We start from the raw sequence: 20,542 nt of genomic DNA, 5'->3' as shown, positions 1-20,542 counted from the left end.
CTGGATTACATCATTGGTGTGGGGGGGACACGTGTTTTGTTCCTGGATGACATCATTGGTGTGGGGGGGACACGTGTTTTGTTCCTGGATGACATCATTGGTGTGGGGGGGACACGTGTTTTGTTCCTGGATGACATCATTGGTGTGGGGGGGACACGTGTTTTGTTCCTGGATGACATCATTGGTGTGGGGGAGGGACACATGTTTTGCTTGCTGAGAATTATTTAGTTTGGGACTAAAGCGTTACTGCAGCGGCACAAATACTCGGACATACTGTAGAGTCCACACACATACACACATGGGGAAGGGCCGGGGATAAGCCCCTTCCCCAATGGGAGACCATGACATTGCTGGACAAAACATCAACATAAATTGCCAGCAGTGGATACTAGTCATTCCCACATTGGCATCTATTATGGAGAAGCAGTCTACCGCACCGTAGTTTGGGTCGCGGACGTATTTTTTTAGTAAATATCCCCCTTTTTGTGTCTTCCATTGAAAAAAGAATGTTGTGTGGGAACCGCTAATGTAATGTATGGGGGAGTCGGGGGGTGGGGGGGTGGGGGGGTGGGGGGACTGTAATGCCCACGCTGTCATGAAGCACGTTAGACCAGGCATTTGGAGATGATAAAATATGTATTTGGGATTAAACTAAAACAACATACTCTCTCTCCCTCCATTTCTCTCGCCCACACCCTATACGCACACACCGTACTGAGCCTGATTCCTTAAAGGAGTTCTGCTCCTTGTATAACACCAGGAGGTGTCAGCTCGCATCCTAGTCGAAGATTCCGTGCATCATGTACAAAATATATTTTTCAGCAACTCTCTTAGCTGCAACAACATTGTTCCAATGGAGCAGCTGTGCTTGCGGGCTTGCATGCAGGCAGCCCACACACACACACGCACACGCACACATATACACACGCACGCACACACACACACACAGGCGTGCTGTTGCTGGCACTCTCTCACACGCTCTCTCCACCCATGTATAACCTGAGTTAAATGCCAACTGACATTGGAGTTTATACACGGCATGCATGAAAAAAAATCTCCCAGACAATCTGTTACTGTTAGTTACACCAACCTTGTTTTTCTGAGGTATTTTGTTCATAGCAACAGCAACAGTTGTCTGTTATATAAGCACTATTCACTGTGACGCTGCCAGTTAACATTTAACATTTTAAAGATAACACTTTTCATTCCCACTCCAAATACACATACACTTGCACACTACAGTATAGGATTCATGCTCACAGCACAGCGTGGATGCGACACATTGTGAGCTTGTAGATCTGGTATTTTTGGGGACTGTGCATTAGTGCGGTTGTGGTTGTGGTTATGGTTATGGTTAGGGTTTGGGGATAGGGTTAGTATGGTTGGACTAATGAGCGGTCGGACCAGTGCCACGCGACCATGTTGTTTCCCCCTCAGAGCATTTAATCCACATTAGTCTAGTAGCCAGCCCATAGAGCCCCATTGTGAACCCGGACATGTTGAGTACACCAATGTTGAGTATGGATCCCCAGCATGTAGAAACTGCCGGATGCTAACTTGCATATGTTGAGCAATTTTCATAATTGGCATATGTGACCATACCAATTACAACCTATAGAAGGCAAAATATTAAAAATTTCATCATGCTTTATGTAGCATGTGACATGTCAAACTAGGGGGTTTTCATGATGCTGAATCCATTCCAAGCATTAGTTTTGCAAAAAAAACCACTCATTGGGCTAAAAACGGCCAATGCCGTCATCACAAATTGATGATGTCAGCACATTTGGGCAAGTGGGCATGGCCGTTTAAGCCCAATGAGTGTTTTTTTGCAAAACTAATGCTTGGAATGGATTCAGCATCATGAAAACCCCCTAGTTTGACACATCACATGCTAGATAAAGCATGATGCAATTTTGAATATTTTGCCTTCTATAGGTTGTTAATGGTATGGTCACATATTATGCCAATTATGAAAATTGCTCAACATATGCAAGTTAGCATCCGGCAGTTTCTACATGCTGGGGACCCATACTCAACATTGCTAACATAAAATGTTGGTGTACTCAACATGTCCGGGTTCACTTTTTGGCTACTAGGCTACATCACAGTTATAATGATTGTTGGTTCATATCTGACCATATCAATGTATTATAAATCACATTCCACATTTTGTACTGCAGTACGCTCTGTTTGTGGGGCGTCTAAATCCTATCTCCGTGCCTTCCACCCAATCTCACATCATATTGTCTTTCTGGGGTGGAAACCTCAAATGACCAGAACTGTTACTTTTCAGGATTTTTCGGCCGGGTCATATCAAACGCTGTCAAAATGGGACCCCATGCCTCCCTGCTTGGCACTCAGCATCAAGGGTTGGATTGGAGGGTCAGATCAACTATAAACAACTCCCGAGCGCCAGTGGCATGCACAGACATTTAGAGGGGCAGGTGCTCAAGTGAAAAAAAAGGGCACCTTGTGCAGTGCGTGGAACTGGCCGGTTGCCTTAATAGTGAGAGATTTATAGATTTTGGTGCCTAAATAATATATTAGAAGCTTTTGTTATCAAGAATTGATCTCCATGGTACACATACTGTACAGTGTACACTGTACAAAGACAAAACAAAAGTACAAAAAAAGGGCACATTGCCAAAAGGGCAGGGGGTGCTCTAGCACCCACCAGTGTCTATCTGTGCACGCCACTGCCGAGCGCGGCGCACGGCTGCGGCTCTTGCTGGATTATAGTCCCTTCCCGCCACGTTTCGAGCTTGCATATCTGTTACTTTTCAGTGACGTTATAGTATGATCAAATACGGTGTTCATTTACAGGGAAAAAATCACACCCGTGTGAACTGAGTGGTGTAAGGTCTTATATAGACTGATCAGCTGTGGTCTGACGTAATGTCTGACGTAATGAAATCACACCCGTGTGAACTGAGTGGTGTAAGGTCTTATATAGACTGATCAGCTGTGGTCTGACGTAATGTCTGACGTAATGAAATCACACCCGTGTGAACTGGGTGACCTTAGCAACCGTGCTCATTTTTTGAGCACAGACAGACAGACAGACACGTATACTAACAAAGCCAGTCGTAGGAGTGGTTTACACCACTCAAAAACAGAAAGAGGTTTCTGCTGGACGACAGCGATATGCTACAGCAGGGCGGCGCCAAAGAGTCTTTGATCTGGACTACTACTATTCCCTCTGGGGGTTGCATAATCCTGCCATCTACTCTATTTTAGGACATCTTTCCAATTTGCATAATATATTTTAACCATTACATTTGAAGTCTCACACCGCAGTTGCATAACAAAAGATTTAAGTTTTTTATTTTCTCTTTTGTATGGTTTGCTCGTTCAGTACAATGTCTCTGACGTTACATACAGTAATATGATTTGGACAATTAAATCACATCCAACAGTGCAGGCTAGCTTTCAGAGTATTAGCACAGGTGCCCTTGATGAGAGCTTTCATTCAGCTCAGAACAAGGAGAGAAGAGAACATGCTAGCAACAGAGCCGATTGTATTTTATTTATTCAGTTTTAACTTACTAGTTCACAACCTGTCAAATATTTTGGTTGTGTGTCACTGACCCAAAGTAAGTCACCCAAATGTGTTATTTAAGTTTGCTTCATGTAAATGACAACTAGCATCCCCCCCCCCCCTTTGTCAATGTGGCAATATACAATTCTATGCAACTCTATTGTAGTTTGGTACTGATACGTAATATGGGTGACGTTACAGTTTGTTGTATGTTGTATTTGATAATGGTGATTCTTTGTGAATATTTAACTTCTGTGTATCGTGCATACAGTATTTAGAGTGCTATATTGTGTACAACACAGTGTATATTATTGTACTGTTTGCACTGCAGTTCTGGAGGAGTATTTGTTGTATTGTAAGCGTACTATATTGAAATCTCCTTTGTCTCCCGGCCCTCCTTTAGGCCTCATTCACACGTACCAAACACCAATCAAGCAATGTTTGGTCGTTTTTTTTTTGTTTGTTTTTTATGCCATTGGAACTATTTGTATTACAATTTTTCAATCAAAGTCACAACACATTTTCACAACATTTATTTAAGATGCTAACTTAGAATAGATGTAGACATTTGACAGTGCAGAAACATAATTATCAGCTGGTCACAGTCATAGACACTCAACCTCTGCAGTACTCAAACTGAAAGTGACTGCATGGAGTCGGTTTAATTTCTATCCAAAGGCCCTTGAATGATGGAATATGATTAAGGATTACTGTGATTATGGTAAGCTCACATATTACACATACCATAATTCACTGGCAAAAAAGAAAAAGAAAATAAAAAAAAGAGAAATCTGAATAATTTTGCGGACCCCCTGGCTATGCGTCGCAGACCCCCAGGGGTCCGCGGACCGCACTTTGGGAACCACTGACGTAGACAATATATGTTGGGACCCGTTTGGAGCCTTTTTTTGAAGTCCTTGTTGATTCAGGTATAACTTAATGTGAATATGAAATTTCACGTTCAGCCCTTGGTTTATTGGAAACATATTTTTTCACCGAGCGGCATTTGAACGAGAGCCATTCATCTATTGTTTCCTTTGCTGATTTCAAAAGCATAACATTCTTATCTGGATAGATTTGCTTTGAGGAGGCCACTCTTCACAATCCATAAAGATTCCATCAATACCACAGCATGCACAGCCAGGAGGCATTTAGCAGGACAACGAATATCTATAAGATTACTTGAGAGATGTCTGTGTGTTTTTCAGCACAATGCTGTCTTTAGGTGGTGTTATTTGCCTGTTATCATGCATCCTGAGGGATGCTGGCCAGTATTTTGGCTTATATGAGATGGGAAATATTTGAGTCACACATTATTTGTACAGTATATTGTTGGTGTCAACTCCATATTCTTTTCTTTTAATACATTTTATGGCTTTTTTGCCTTTATTTGATAGGGTAGCCTACAGTAATGTGACTGGAAAGGGGGAGAGAGATGGGGGTGGGGGGGACTCGAACCCGCGGCACACACGCTATCAGGCTTCATTACCGGCCTGGACCGCTCAGCCGCGGCCCAGGCCACACCATATTCTAACTTGGTTTTTATACTTTTAGCTTTACCTGAGTATTTCCAATTTGTGATACTTTATTCCTTCAATAACTTCACTACATTGCAGAGGCCAAATGGATTGCCTGCATCATTAGATCTCTTTTAACTCATTAAAACCGGGTCTCCTTGAGCATGAAGAAGTTTTGAGAAGCAGCGGTTTTGGAAGGCGTCTGTAGAATGTGCCTGGGGTCTTAACGGGTCAATGCACCGTGGTGGTGATTGATTAAAGCCGGCGTGTTTCTGTGCCAGGCCGCGGCGCCGCGGCGCTGCTGCCCTTGACTGATGCGTTTGAGGAGCAATATGTATGTATGGATAGATCTGTACGATCGATGCACGGGACTCTCACAGCAATAATTACCTCATCCACCAGAGAGAGCCTGAGGGCTCGAGCGGTGTGTGTGTGTGTGTGCATGTGTGCGTGTGCGTGTGCGTGTGCGTGCGCGTGTGTGCGTGTGTGTGTGTGTGTGTGTGTGTGTGTGTGTGTGTGTGTGTGTGTGTGTGTGTGTGTGTGTGTGCGCGCGCGCGTTCACTATACCAGTGTTGCCATGTCCACTTATTATAAGCGACTTTGGGCTTCTTTTGTTCCGTAAAGTCGCTTGCAAATACTGGTAGTTTCATATTCATTTTTTGGGCTTGTTTCTTTCGGTGTAGTTGCTTATTTTGGCGTAATTGTTTCCAAATATTGTTTTCTAAACCAGTGGTTCTTTAAGCATTTTCATATGGCAACGACCCCCGGATATATTTGTATGCACACCCCCCATCTGAAAATATTTTGTGATAGCCTCTGAGCTTCTTTTGGGCTTCTTTCAGTTGCTTATTTCTCTCGCAAAAAAATAAATAAAATAAATCTGGCAACAATGTGCACCACCTTCCTTCCTTCCTTCCTTCCTTCCTTCCTTCCTTCCTTCCTTCCTCCCTCCCTCCCTTCCTTCCTTCCTTCCTTCCTTCCTCCCTCCCTCCCTTCCTCCCTCCCTCCCTCCCTCCCTCCCTCCCTCCCTCGCTTCCTTCCTCCCTCCCTCCCTCCCTCCCTCCCTCCCTCCCTCCCTCCCTTCCTTCCTTCCTTCCTCCCTCCCTCCCTTCCTCCCTCGCTTCCTTCCTCCCTCCCTCCCTCCCTCCCTCCCTCCCTTCCTTCCTTCCTTCCTTCCTCCCTCCCTTCCTTCCTCCCTCGCTTCCTTCCTCCCTCCCTTCCTTCCTTCCTCCCTCCCTCCCTTCCTTCCTTCCTTCCTCCCTCCCTCCCTTCCTCCCTCGCTTCCTTCCTCCCTCCCTCCCTCCCTCCCTCCCTCCCTTCCTTCCTTCCTTCCTCCCTCCCTTCCTTCCTCCCTCGCTTCCTTCCTCCCTCCCTTCCTTCCTTCCTTCCTCCCTCCCTTCCTTCCTCCCTCGCTTCCTCCCTCCCTCCCTCCCTTCCTTCCTTCCTTCCTCCCTCCCTCCCTTCCTCCCTCGCTTCCTTCCTCCCTCCCTCCCTCCCTCCCTCCCTCCCTTCCTTCCTTCCTTCCTCCCTCCCTCCCTCCCTTCCTCCCTCCCTCCCTCCCTCCCTCCCTCCCTCCCTCGCTTCCTTCCTCCCTCCCTCCCTCCCTCCCTCCCTTCCTTCCTTCCTCCCTCCCTCCCTTCCTCCCTCCCTCCCTCCCTCCCTCCCTCCCTCGCTTCCTTCCTCCCTCCCTCCCTTCCTTCCTTCCTTCCTTCCTTCCTCCCTCCCTTCCTTCCTTCCGGCTGGCTGGTTTCTAGTTCCAGACCTACTGAAGAGTGTCAGAGCATGAAGCCTGTTCTGATCGCTCACACATGAACACAATCAATACTGATGGGGGGAGGGAGAGTGAGAGAGATGGGTGGTGGTTATGGAAGGAGCTTTATCTGAGAAGCAGGAAAGAGTACTCAAATGTTTTACTTATATAAAAGCATATATACTGCAATGTAGAAATACTTAAAGTACCAAAAGTAAAAGTACTCATCATGCAGAATGTCCCATGTTTTCTCTCGTCCGTTTCAAGATGGATGCCGTTTCAGGCCATAGTCGGCTGCCGTAAGAGGCCTTCCGTAAACGGGGGTCGTTACCCGGCGCAAGACGGGCTTGGCAGGTATAGAGTTTAACCTTTTGAAGGCAGGACATGTCTACTTACCGGTAGTTGCTTTCCATCACTGCTGAAAAGGGGAGAACGGAAAGAGGAAGGTGTCTTCTCGGACCACACTGCCTCGTAGTAAACAAAAGGATGGTTAAATAACGCATCGACGCTGTCGTCGAACAGAGACCTTGGAATGTTTTGTGATTTTTTTTATTTCTTTCAAATTTTTTATTTTTTTATTTCATTGCACAATTGTGTAGAAAAAGGCACTCTTTAGAAGCTCTGCAGTGAGTGGTTGTCTAGTCTTTAGAAGCTCTGCAGTGAGTGGTTGTCTAGTCTTTAGAAGCTCTGCAGTGAGTGGTTGTCTAGTCTTTAGAAGCTCTGCAGTGAGTGGTTGTCTAGTCGGTGGGTTTTATAACTGTTTGACCAATGAAAAGTATTAACCCATTTAGATCTGAGGAAGACAGTTTTCTGAAAAACCCCAGTTTCTATGTCAGTCGTTCTCAAACTTTTTCATGTCAAGGACCCCCAAAAATATATGTAATTGGCCGCCGACCCCCATCTGAAAATTAGTTGTTCCAGGGACTCCCCCAGAAGCAAAGATACGAGTTAAAAATTTGTACCCCATTTTCACGATTTTTCAAAAATAGCAGATCTACAAGCTTAAATCAGGTGGACTTGGGGACGGAGATATAGTGAGTGAAAGGACGGGGAAGTGGAAAGAAAAGGCATGGGGAGAAAGAGTGAAGTAAGAAAGTAATTTAGAGAGAGAGAGAGAGAGAAAGAGAGAGAGAGAGAGAACAAAGCCAGCGTTTTCTGTGTTCCTAATCATTAAATGGGCCTCCAGCCAGCTGTGACCCTCTCTGTGTCAATGAGTACAAACCGTACACCCATGCATGTTGACACACACACACACACACACACACACACTCGCGCGCACGCACACATAGACACGGATGCGTGTGCCTACGATGCGCCTTACAAGACGCAACGTGACAGGTGAGGGGGAGTTTGGGGTGAGGATCGAGGGCCAGGAACCCCTGTCAGCCGATAGTTTACAACTGACATGTGATTGCTGTCACTGTGTGTGTGTGTGTGTGTGTGTGTGTGTGTGTGTGTGTGTGTGTGTGTGTGTGTGTGTGTGTGTGTGTGTGTGTGTGTGTGTGTGTGTGTGTGTGTGTGTGTGTGTGTGTGTGTGTGTGATTCTGATGGGGTTGCTGTCGATCTCGTACGCATGTTTTTTCTGCTGTGATCCCTGATAACCTTTAGTCAGACAACGTGCACCGCGTAACACCAGAGTCATCGTTTCTGTTTGATTGATTGATTGAAGTATTTATTAACAGTTTGCAGAATTACAGTACATTTCAAGCACAACTCAATACAAAGACTGTTAACTGTGAGTGGACGACACCATAAAGCATTACACTTGTTTACAAGAGGGTCCACCGTTTAATTCATCATAACATTTAGAGACGTACAAATATACACTTCTATATAGCCACAGGAAATCATCATGAAGGAGGTAAAAAGGAGGAAAACACATATACATGAGGGGAAAAGGGTTGGGGGGGATTCAGATTTTACGGGGGCCCGTTTCGAATTGCAGCCGTCCGTATAGGTGCCCTTAGAGAGCGGTTTTGAAGGAGTCAAGGAAGGGATGTCACATGTCTTAATGACTGTTGGTAGGGCGTTCCACATTTGTGTGGCATAGGAGCGAAATGAATTTAGTCCCTTTGTGCCGAATCTGTTTGTACCTCGTTGTTGTGGGCTTGTAGTTCTGCTGTTCTCTACCTTGCTCTGCAATCGTATCGTATCGCTGTTACAATGTATCGTTACACCCCTAATATATACTAATTTCAAATACATTGACATTTTTTCCCCTTTTTCTTTTTTTATATTCTTTTATTTTGAAGCATGTTTATTCACGTACACGCAACTTTTCTGCCGTGAATTGTGTGTGATTGACAACCTGTTATTTTGGAAAATTTGATTCAATAAATTACATTTTCGATAGGCAACCTCGATTTTTCATTGCCTAATAATAACATATACTCTTACCAGCTTGTCAAAACAATGCCATTTACTGCTTTTTATATAGAAATAAGATGTCTATTTCTCAGAATTTTAGTTCAGCCCTTTGGGCCCGGCCCTCCACAATAGTTTATGTTTTTCATTTGGCCCCCTTGGGAAAAATAATTGCCCACCCCTGGCTTAGAGGCAGCCTAGAGACGAGCCAGCCAATCGTGGAAAAGTGTCTATACTACGGTCGCTATAGTAGTGGTGAATGTAGGCCGGGATGCTTTTCAAGGACTTGGCAAAAATGGCACACACCCTTTTCAGATGGGGATCCGCGGCCAAACACATGTATACACTTGGGGTTCCTTGACACAAAACTAAAGGTTGTATTAATCAGAAATCAGCTTTGTCGTCACATCACAGTTTTACATGTAAAAACAGTGGGTGAGATTTGTTTTATCTGCAGCATAGTTCCCATCGTGTCGTTTTATTTGGGGGTTGTCAAGGAGATCAAGGCAGGAAAAGAAGAAAGTTTGATAAATGCTTTTACTACATCACAAACTGTACAAGTAAAGTGTTTCCCCCTATTGACAAGCCTTTGCTAAAGCAAACAACTAACAAATACAACAAAAATACAACAAACAAATACAACTAAAGGTCTGCTTTTATCTTTTACCACAAACTGTAGCTACAAACTGAAGGTTTTTTAACACTAGCATGTCTGAGAGGTCATTTTGACCGTTTTCTTTTAGATTTTGAAGTTTATTATCTTGGCCCATGAAGCTTTCAGAAGGTTCCCTTCCTTGACATCATCACCCATCAACATTCTATCATCTCAGGATTGTTTTAATCTGAAACATTTTCTAATTGATTTTGATTGATTGATTGAAATATGTATTAACAGTTTGCAGAATTACAGTACATTTCAAGCACAAACTCAATACAAAGGCTGTTAACTGTGAGTGGACGACCCAATTAAGCATTACACTTGTTTCCAATAGGGTCCACCATGTTCAATTCATCAAAAACATTTAGAGACGTACAAATAGACACTTCTATATAGACAAAGAACAGAACAGGAATTCATCATAAAGGAGGTAAAAAGGGAAAAGAAACATATACAGTGAGGGAAAAAAGGGGTAATATGAATTTAAGCACATGCTACTTGTGTCTCATTTTACTTAAGTCATGCTAGTGTTTTTTTAACGTTTTTACCTGAGATAAGATATACCTCATCTGAGCTTCAATTCGGAGATGAACGCTGCTAAAGATGGCGGCCATTACAGGAGTCTATGGAGCGTGCCTCATCCATATGTATTTTTTTCCTTCTTTTTTTTTGCCCAGTCCAAGATGGAGGCTGCCTATGAGGTAAATATGACACAGATGAGGCCTACTGTAATATAAAGACCGTTGACATACACAGGATTGACATCAAAGTGCTGGGTTTTTTCAACCCTACATAAACGTGTATGGCTCGAAATTGCATCATGTCATGGACAATGAATGGATGACAATGGGCCGTCCGAGATCCTCATACAAAGACCACCAGATCCTCATACAAAGACCACCAGATCCTCATACAAAGACCACCAGATCCTCATACAAAGACCACCAGATCCTCATACAAAGACCACCAGTAGGTGCTCTTAGACGACCAATAGGGACAGACATGGGTTAATAGGTGCTCTTAGACGACCAATAGGGACATACATGGGTTGAGCTCAGGGATTTGCGACGCTTCAAATTCATGCCACTCCACTTCCTCACAAACAGTCCGATTCCGGGTGTTGCCTGTCTGTGTTTCTTCCTCTCCGTCCATATGCCCAAATATGGATGATTGACGTCATAGTACTGACATAGTTCTGTCAAACACATATTAAAGTAAATAGCAAATTTATAGTATCTGCCAAACTTCCAATAAGATTGTGTGACATCATAAGCTATCCTACAATATGACGTAATCATGCAATGACATCACAACCGTGTAATTGTTCTTTAAAAAGACTTGTCCGATACACTAAACATCAGTTAGCGACTTGCAACAAGGAAACCGAGCTGCCTTCATCCTAACAGGTTCTGTAAACTAGTTGTCAACACTCATTGACGGTGGAGCTGCTGTGTGAAATGTTTCACTGGACGATACATCTGAAAGGAGAACATAGGAAGGACCAGGCTGCTGTGGTGGTCGGACACGAGATCTACTGCTTTGGAGGAGACAGCAACCAGAGGGGAAGAGATCACATTGATGTGCAGATCTTCAACACAGTGTCTTTATGCTGGAGGAAGTTGACCCCAGTAATGCCTGGAACAGGAGAACGCCACCTTGAGGTTCCCTCCAGGCGCTACGGCCACACAGCTGAGCTGATTGAATACACAGTCTACCTCTGGGGAGGGTGGACTAACCCATGTTCCTGCAACGTGCTTTATGTATTTGATGTCGACGCCCACAGATGGTTCAAACCTCATGTTTCTGGGAATGTTCCAGATGGGAGGATGTACCACTCAGCCTGTGTCTTGGGTAAGGTCATGTTTATTCATGGAGGATTGACCCAGCATTATGGACACACTAATGACATCTACAAGTTGGACGCGAACACAATGGTCTGGTCTGAAATTAACACCAGGGGCACTGCACCTCCTGATTCATCAGGTTACTCTGCCACCATCATCGGGACAAAGATGTTTGTATTTGGAGGCTGGGGGAGGGGTCAGCACTACAACACCATCAGAGTGTTTGACACAGAGACCAACCTCTGGCTGAGCACACCTTCTGCACAGCCTCTTCCAGAAGGACGTTGGTGTCATTCAGCCTTTACCTACAATGGAGAGTTGTACATATTTGGTCATATTTGGTCATTGACGTTCAATGACGTGTGGAAATTCAGTCCAGAGACCTTCTCCTGGAAGAAGGTTGAGCCCAAGAGGAAATTCCCATCTCTGATGTGTAGGATGTGCTGTTGCATGATGGGAGATCGTGTCATCCTCTTTGGAGCAGACAACAGACCACGTGACCTGTATGTCTTAGACTTCAGTCCTAGCCTCAAGACATTATGTAAGCTAGCAGTTATTCAGTACGGTCTGGAGCAGTCTGGACTCCCACACAACATCAGGTGGGAACTGGCAGCCATGCCTAGCAACAGCAACTGAGAAAATAAACATAGTCCTCTAAACAAAGACACTAAAACTAAACAAAAACAGTGAGACCTGCACTAAAACAAATAAAACAGTTCAGACATTTAAAGCCAGGTGTTTCTTTGGGCGCCCTTTTACCTGTGCCAGGCAAAAAAAAAAAAAAAAAGAGGACCCTGTGATGCGGCTCTTGAACCGGAAGTATTAGCCGTCGCCGTTTCCGTCGCTCCATTTGACCTTCACTAGCATGAAACACTGATCTGACCTTCACTATCATGAAACACTGATCTGACCTTCACTAGCATGAAACACTGATCTGACCTTCACTAGCATGAAACACTGATCTGACCTTCACTAGCATGAAACACTGATCTGACCTTCACTATCATGAAACACTGATCTGACCTCCACTAGCATGAAACACTGATCTGACCTTCACTATCATGAAACACTGATCTGACCTTCACTATCATGAAACACTGATCTGACCTTCACTATCATGAAACACTGATCTGACCTTCACTATCATGAAACACTGATCTGACCTTCACTATCATGAACCACTGATCTGACCTTCACTATCATGAAACACTGATCTGACCTTCACTATCATGAAACACTGATCTGACCTTCACTATCATGAAACACTGATCTGACCTTCACTAGCATGAAACACTGATCTGACCTTCACTAGCATGAAACACTGATCTGACCTTCACTATCATGAAACACTGATCTGCTAACCGGACCATCGCGCTAATCTTTTATTGACCTCCTAACATCGTGCCTCACCTCATATCACCTCATCTGAGCTTCAATTCGGAGATAAACGCTGCTAAAGATGGCGGCCATTACAGGAGTCTATGGAGCGCGCTTCATCCATATGCATTTTTTTCCCCCGTTCCAAGATGGAGGCTGCCTATGCGGTAAATATGACACAGATGAGGCCTACTGTAATATAAAGACCGTTGACATACACGGGATTGACATCAAAGTGCTGGGTTTTCTCAACCCTACATAAACGTGTATGGCTCGAAATGACATCATAATGTCATGGACAATGAATGGATGACAATGGGCCGTCCGAGATATATCTTATATATATATATATAAAAATCACACCCGTGTGAACTGAGTGGTGCAAGGTCTTATATAGCCTGATCAGCTGTGGTCTGACGTAATGTCAGTGACCATAGTAACCATTCTCATTCTTTTGAGGGACAGGTACACAAACACACACACACGGGCACTAACAAAACCAGTTGTTGGAGTGGTTTGCACCACTCTAAAAGGTGCCTGAGTATAACAAAGCACTTATTTAGTCCTATTAATTCACATGCATAGACCGTTGTTTGTGTCTCACTGTAGCCTACAGTACAGTACAGTACATCCATATACTGTAGCCTACAGTACAGTACAGTACATCCATGAGTACTGTAGCCTACAGTACATCCATATACTGTAGCCTACAGTACAGTACAGTACATCCATGAGTACTGTAGCCTACAGTACATCCATATACTGTAGCCTACAGTACAGTACAGTACATCCATGAGTACTGTAGCCTACAGTACAGTACAGTACATCCATGAGTACTGTAGCCTACAGTACAGTACATCCATGAGTACTGTAGGCTACAGTACAGTACAGTACATCCATGAGTACTGTAGCCTACAGTACAGTATATCCATGGGTACTGTATCCTACAGTACATCCATGGAAATATAGGTTGAGTTTTCCACTGCAAATAAAAGCATCGGACTGCGAGAATCAGGCGTGTGTGCGCGCGTGCCTGTGTGCGCTCACGTGTGTGTGTGTGTGTGTGTGTGTGTGTGTGTGTGTGTGTGTGTGTGTGTGTGTGTGTGTGTGTGTGTGTGTGTGTGTGTGTGTGTGTGTGTGTGTGTGTGTGTGTGTGTGTGTGTGTGTGTGTGTGTGTGTGTGTGTGTGTGTGTGTGTAAACGTGCATACAAAGAGATGTTCCAATGTTGAAATGATAAACGAGAAGCGGTTGTACGATAATTAATTTAAAGGTTATCTTCCACTCTGTGACTGGCAGGATCTAATCCCAGTTCAGACAGGCTGTGTGTGTGTGTGTGTGTGTGTGTGTGTGTGTGTGTGTGTGTGTGTGTGTGTGTGTGTGTGTGTGTGTGTGTGTGTGTGTGTGTGTGTGTGTGTGTGTGTGTGTGTGTGTGTGTGTGTGTGTGTGTGTGTGTGTGTGTGTGTGTGTGTGTGCGCATGCGTGGCTTCCCTTCTCCTTTGTGCATGTGTATCTGTTCATCAAAACCCATTGTTGAAACTGTGCATGTTCACTTTATTTGTGTGTGCGTGCATGTGTCTGTGTGTGTGCGTGTGTGTGTGTGTGTGTCTGGGTGTAGTCGGCCTACATTATGTTTCATGTCTCTATGTTAAATCTATGCCTGATTATTCTATACGTACAACTATGCACTGTTTTTCTGTGTCAAAGAATCTATATGTGATGATAAACTGTAAATGAAATGTATATAATATAAATGATGTGTGTTGTGTTTTTACAGCAGAAACCTCTGACCTAATCCCTCCTGTCTGCCTGTTAACACCTCAGGAATGGCCCCCAGACATCAATCTCTGCTGTCATAAACGTGCCCGGGAAAATAAAACAATCTTGTGTTACACACACACACACACACACACACACACACACACACACACACACACACACACACACACACACACACACACACACACATGCAGTCAAAACCCAGCGTCCCTATTCTGGGGGCAAACATTTGGCCCGAAACAGCAGCTCTTCAAGCTCAGCTTGGTCTATAGGTCGATATTTTGGTCGTATAGTGTGGGGCGGGGGGAAAAAGGAGGGGGGGGCCAAGCACAGATCCCTGGGGGACTCCTGTCAATATAGGGGTTTAAGTGGTTAAATGGGATTGATGTTTGCTCAGGGCTGTTCGGTGGAGGACGTGAAAAAAACGACACTTTGATTATGATAATCAAAGTGAAAATGTGGCAACGCAACACAAGCGAAATGATCCTAAATCTTCCAAATTGCAAAAACGCAACCACTGTCTGGAAAACAATAAATAAATCACTGTATCAGGATACAGTGCTTCAAATTCTGAAACATAAATTCTGAAATGGAACGACTTTATTTTTGCAAAGAGAGAGAGAGAGAGAGAAAGAGAGAGACAGACATTGGATAATAGTTTGGAAATGAAAGCAAAATGTATCAAATCCTGTCTGTCCCCTGTCACCATCATCCCCCCCCCCCCCCTCCTCCTCCTCCACTATATCTTCTCATCTCCCTCGGTATGCTAAGGGCTCTCTCTCTCTCTCTCTCGCTCGCCTTTCTCTCTCATTAAAATTCTCAAACCTAGGCTACCCGTCGTCCGCACAATGATGATGTTTCGCAGTACCGCCCCCGCAGTACAATATGCAGTATGCATGAAGTCGCATGCGCTCTCTCTCTCTCTCTCTCGCGCGCGCACGTGTGTGCGTGCGTGTGCGCGTCAATGTGCCTTCATGTGTGGAGGGGCGGCACACTCACGTGTGTCTGAAGGAATGGGCAAAGCAACAGGGGGGATTTAGTCACAGGTTTCTGATGAGCAGTTATGCTCATCTAACTATATCAACGCTATATATGCATTTCATTTTTTTTACAGCAACATTTTCACAGCTTTATAGTGATTATGCTTATATTTATAATGATGCATAGGCATTTTAGGCGTTGCTGCTGCTATCGCCGGTGACATTATAATGCTTTGGTTCCCTTTCATGCTCTTTTGTTTCCCTAAGAGCCGCCCGCGACCCCCCTGAGCTAATTCTTCATCGTCAGCAGCACTACTGACATATTTTTGATCTTTTTTTTTTTTTGGTTTTTGTTTTCTTTCAAAAAAAGGAAAAAATGAAAAGCGAAAAATTCTTCTTTTCTTGCTACTCTACTGTGACTTAAACCGATGACTATTATACAGTCGCGCAGCTGCTCTGCACATGTTGAAATGGGACACTAGTGTCTTAATTATCAGCCACTCTCCCTTTCAGAGTTTTCCCCAAGTGGGAGGGAGGGGGAGTGGGGGAGTGCAGCAGTGATAGACAGTTCACTATCTTTTCAGAGCGTCTTTTAAAAGCTGTGTGTGTTCTTTATTATTCTTATTATTCTTATTGTCCTGTTTTCCTCCAACCTCTCCTTCTTGGTCCTCCCTATAGGTCCCCTTACAAAGAAACACAGTGATGATTTAGGTGATAGTGACCGCACGGACGATGAAGGTATTTTTTTCCGATGCCAATCTGATTTGCATGACAAAAGGGAAACCAAACCTTTTCCCACTGCTCCAGTTTTTTTCTTGTTTGATTTTCTTACCATTTCTTGTCCTTTTTTTGAAAGTGGTGGAGATTTTCTTTTTGCTCTTTCACCCGTAAAAAACTCTTTTTTGGGCTGGATGTGTTTTGTCCTCTTTGGCTTGATGTCTCTTATATATAGAGTATGTTTAAATGTATTCCCCACCTTCGTTGATAGATTAATAACCTAACTGTTAGGTTTTTTTCATGCTTGAATTTGCTGTTTTTCTTTGATTTTGTCTTTACTTTCCTATGTGTTGCATCCCCACTAGCGGAACTAACCCTTTAGCCAGTCCCTAACACATTTTTTGCATGGTTTTTCAATTCTCTTTTCCAAAAAACTAAGACTATAATATGATTAAGTGACCAATTTCAGCTTCCTTTCAGCTTAAAATCCATTAAAATCTTTAAGTATGTTGGGTGTCAAACCACTGACCTTCATGTGTGATGTGGGTACGGTCAAAATAAAGGAAAACAACTTGTCATTGCTGTCGGGCACAGAAACCTCTCATCTCCATATTCTAATTATGGGTTTTTTCCCCGTAAATGAACGTCCTATACTTGATCATATGAGAGCGGCACACAACATGGTAAATGGTAAAGGGTGCATTTATATAGCGCCTTTATCCAAGGCCTTTATCCAAGGCGCTTTACAGAGATTGTGCATTACATTCACCCATTCACACACACATTCATACACCGATGGCAACGGAAATCATTCAAGGCACCAACCAGCACATCGGGAGCAATTAGGGGTTCAGTGTCTTGCTCAAGGACACTTCGACAGTAACTCTGGGGGAGCCCGGGTTTGAACCGGCAACCTTGCGGTTACCATCCAGCCACTCTACCCCTGAGCCACCGCCGCCCCACAAAAGCACCAAAAGTAGCACATATACACAAGCTCAAAATGTGGTCGTTTTTTTTGTTGGAATCCTGAACCGTTTTGGACATGAGGTTTCCACACCCTACGGTTTTGTTTTATTCATATAGTCGCCCTGGGAAAAACAACAAAAGTTCCTGGCATGGTTTCATCTGCAGCAGAGTGCGAACGATGATAAAAGTAAAAACCAACAATGAATGACTCCAACCGTGAATTTCATTTCTATGCAGGCCCAACATTGTATTATTAGAAGAAAAGTGTAACCGATGAATTACAATTAACCCATTTTGACCTGAGATCGGATTCTAAAAATGTCTTCTACATCCTGACAGTTTTCTGAAAAAGCTATGTTTCTATGTCAGTCGTTCTTCAATTTTTCAAAAATAGCAGTGGCGCGCTATGAGCTTGTAGATCTGCTATTTTTCAATAGCTAAAGCATAACATAATGCTAACACCAAAAGGGGTTCCCGCCCAAAATGGGTTAAGCCAAATCCATAGATATTACTGGTGTTAATTTCATTCACGTGACTAACATAATAACAACATTGCATTTTTATTTTTGGATGATAAATGCTCCTAATGTTAGTCCTGTCATTGCTTCTCTAAGGGGTGACTGGATGTTTTCCATGCCAGGGATGTCAACTCTCACCAGTACAGAATGTTAATTCCTTTATTTTATTCAGATCCTGTGTTTGTCTGTTTTGTGGCCAAAAAAATCAATAAACAAATCAGAAAACAATTGCAATACAAAATGTACATCAGTCAATATATGCCCCCCATTCAGCCATGACCTTTAAGCAATTTATCATATATTTCACTCACTTTATTTCCACCAAATGGTGATTCAATTAAAGGTATATTCAGTGATTTCACTTAATTCAAATATCACTTCTTTTTTTATTTGTTGTGATAATCCTCCCTACTATAGAGTGTGCTGACCATATAAGGAGTTCCTCCCTGTCCCCAGTTAACCCCTGGGGGTCAACAAACCTTAGGTTTCGTTTTTGGCTAGGTGGCCAAGTGTTCATCCAATCAGGATAAGAGGAGCCTTCCGCCAATCATGATCGAGCAGAGGCGGGCCTTGGTGTGCGTGCTGTTGGCCTGTTGCACTTCCCCCAACTGTAGAGCGTGCATGTGCACATCTTGTTACCGGGGCGGACCGGGTTTTCCAAATCACCCAAATCACTGAATGCTCCTTTAAGTGAATCACTGAATATACCTTTAATGGTCAACCCGAAAAAACGAAATAAAACTAATAACTACAAGAAAAAAACGCCTGTTCACACTGCCAAAAAATACATGGTTTTCTTGGAATCTATATCTAAAACAGACATTTTGGTAACTCACGATTCCTCACAGACACTGACGGAGGTTGAAGGGCTGAAGCAGTGAATCCCCTTGACAATAATCTGCAAACCCATTAAGCCCAATATTATTACGAAAAAGACGAGCCAAAAATTCAGTTGCCATAAACAAACAGCCCTTTGAAAAGTCATATTATGAATAAAATGTCCTTGATAAAAAAACCCTGAGATGCAGTCATATTCCCTTAACCAATTCTGACCTGAGATCAGATTCTAAAAATGTCTTCTACATCCTGACAGTTTTCTGAAAAAGCTATGTTTCTGTGTCAGTCGTTCTTCGATTTTTCAACAATAGCAGACCTACAAGCTCGCTTGTAGATCTGCTATTTTTCAATAGCTAAAGCATAACGTAATGCTAACACCAAAAGGGGTTCCCGCCCAAAATGGGTTAAGGCCACAATGGGTAGAACTTTAATGACAGGCAGAGACTTAATAAGGTACTGCTTCTGTATAATGTGATGAAGTAAACAGCAATTACATCCAAATAGGACTCAACAACCAGTCGGCTCGCTTTGATCTGAGCCACCGTGTTGTTTTTCCTGGGAAACGCATGCATGCGGCAAGCGTACGTGCACACACATACACGCACATGCACGCACACACACACACACGCAACCCTGTCAGAAATACACATGCATAATGTCACATATATCCTGGATATAATATTCACATGTGAACACATGCACGCACGCACTCACACACGCACGCACACTCAACGCACGAGCAGATCCAAGCTCCCAACGTGTTGCAATGTGATGCGTTGTGTGAACTTTTAGATCAGCTAATTTGAGCTATTTTGGCCCCATTTATACCTCGTGGTCTCCGCGGCCAAATAATACATTATTAATTCGGAGGTCCTTGACATGAAAAGGTTTCAGAAGCACTGTTTGTATATACGCACGCTGTGCTGGGACTAGAGAGATGCAAACCACGCCATTCCTGAGAGCCCAGCATTTTGCCAAGATGCAGAGTTGCAGTTTCTTTTCGGGCCTTGCAAATCAACCGCGTATATACATACGGTGGAATACTGTTGATGTGGATATATGAACAAGAGGAGATGTCGTGAGCCGTCACATCTACACAGCACGATGTGCTTTTTCCTCGGCCATTGAAATGTTCTTCTACTACTGCTGCACACACCTGTGCCACATTAATCTGCCCATACGGTGTGGGTGTGGATCCCTCGCTATGGAGGGTAGGAGGAGGAGGAGAGAGGGATTCTGCTGATGGTGCGAAGACAAACCCGGAGTACAGCGGGAGAAGAGCTGAGTAGAGCAACACATAAAGAGAAATCGACTCGGAAAAGTTTTACATATTATGCTGCATGCGTCCAGATTTCTCTCAGCCTGTTTTCTTTTCTTTTTTTTGTTTGTTGGAACAAACAAGTTTCTCTCTTTCTCGCTTAACATCAACTTTACTGTGCACAGCCTGGAAGGACAAGCTTAGTGTACTTTAAATGGTAAACGGTGCATTTATATAGCGCCTTTATCCAAGGCGCTTTACATAGGTGCATTACATTCACCCATTTCACACACACATTCATACACGCGGCAGAAGCCATGCTAGGTACCAACCAGCACATCGGGAGCAATTTGGGGTTCAGTGTCTTGCCCAAGGACACTTCGACATGTAGACAGGAGGAGCCGGGATTCGAACCGCCGACCCATGGATCATTGGATG

At 43.8% G+C, this 20,542-nt stretch overlaps 1 protein-coding gene across 2 annotated transcripts in view; it reads left to right on the top strand.

Moving 5' to 3' along the window:
• nlgn1 (neuroligin 1) overlaps nt 1-20,542 on the top strand; it is a gene marked incomplete at its 3' end in the record, with an annotated part of 342,115 nt that overhangs the window by 164,037 nt on the left and 157,536 nt on the right. The window contains exon 2 of one of the 2 annotated variants that reach the window (XM_079506030.1): nt 16,487-16,546. The exons of the other annotated variant lie outside the window; for it this stretch is intronic. Coding sequence (XP_079362156.1) covers nt 16,487-16,546 — 60 coding nt within the window. The remainder of the gene's footprint in view (nt 1-16,486; nt 16,547-20,542) is intronic. 2 annotated transcript variants of the gene reach the window in all.

This window comes from Electrona antarctica (genome assembly GCF_951216825.1).
Source record: "Electrona antarctica genome assembly, chromosome: 7".
In the NCBI taxonomy this organism is placed as follows: Eukaryota; Metazoa; Chordata; class Actinopteri; order Myctophiformes; family Myctophidae; genus Electrona; species Electrona antarctica.
This window is presented reverse-complemented; position numbering and strand designations above follow the sequence as displayed.